Source organism: Antrostomus carolinensis, unplaced genomic scaffold (genome assembly GCF_000700745.2).
Source record: "Antrostomus carolinensis isolate BGI_N321 unplaced genomic scaffold, ASM70074v2 scaffold41716, whole genome shotgun sequence".
NCBI classification, from domain to species: domain Eukaryota; kingdom Metazoa; phylum Chordata; class Aves; order Caprimulgiformes; family Caprimulgidae; genus Antrostomus; species Antrostomus carolinensis.
The window spans coordinates 1-528 of record NW_010324690.1 but is presented as its reverse complement, the minus strand read 5'-3'; the positions used below and the strand labels follow the sequence as shown (position 1 = coordinate 528).

Sequence of the window (528 nt, the reverse complement as noted above, 5' to 3'; positions counted from 1 at the left end):
CCCTGAGTTCACCCCACGCCGGGTGCTGCCCCGGCTGCCACCCTGCCTCTGCCCCACAGGCTTCTGCCTTGCCCATGTCCATCATCATCGTGGGAGTGGGTCCAGCTGAGTTTGAGGGTGAGTTGGGGCTTGGAGACACCAGGGAAGGGGGATGATGTTTCTGTTCCCAGTGGCCACCCCACTGAGGCTCAGTGACACTGGTGGTCACCCCCCAGCCATGGAGGAGCTGGATGGTGACGAGGTACGGGTGTCTTCCCGGGGCCGCTATGCCGAGAGGGACATTGTACAGGTAACACCAGCGCTGAACCCAGAGACGTGCTCAGCCCCTCGCTGACCCTCACAGCCACAGGGTTGTTTCCAACTGGGCTGTAAACTTTTTTTCCCCTCAAAGTTTGTGCCGTTTCGGGATTACGTGGACGACTCGGGAAACCAGGTGCTGAGCATGGCGCGCCTGGCCAAGGACGTGCTGGCCGAGATCCCCGAGCAGCTCCTCTCCTACATGAAGACCCGTGACATCAAGCCTCGCCG

At 61.4% G+C, this 528-nt stretch overlaps 1 protein-coding gene across 1 annotated transcript in view; it reads left to right on the top strand.

Annotated features, from left to right (window-relative positions):
* LOC114818697 (copine-9-like) overlaps positions 1-523 on the top strand; it is a gene marked incomplete at both ends in the record, with an annotated part of 861 nt that extends 338 nt beyond the window's left edge. The window contains 3 exons of the mRNA XM_029085707.1: positions 60-117; positions 216-289; positions 392-523. Of these exons, the coding sequence (XP_028941540.1) occupies positions 60-117; positions 216-289; positions 392-523 (264 nt within the window). The remainder of the gene's footprint in view (positions 1-59; positions 118-215; positions 290-391) is intronic.
* Between the last annotated feature and the right edge of the window lie 5 nt (positions 524-528).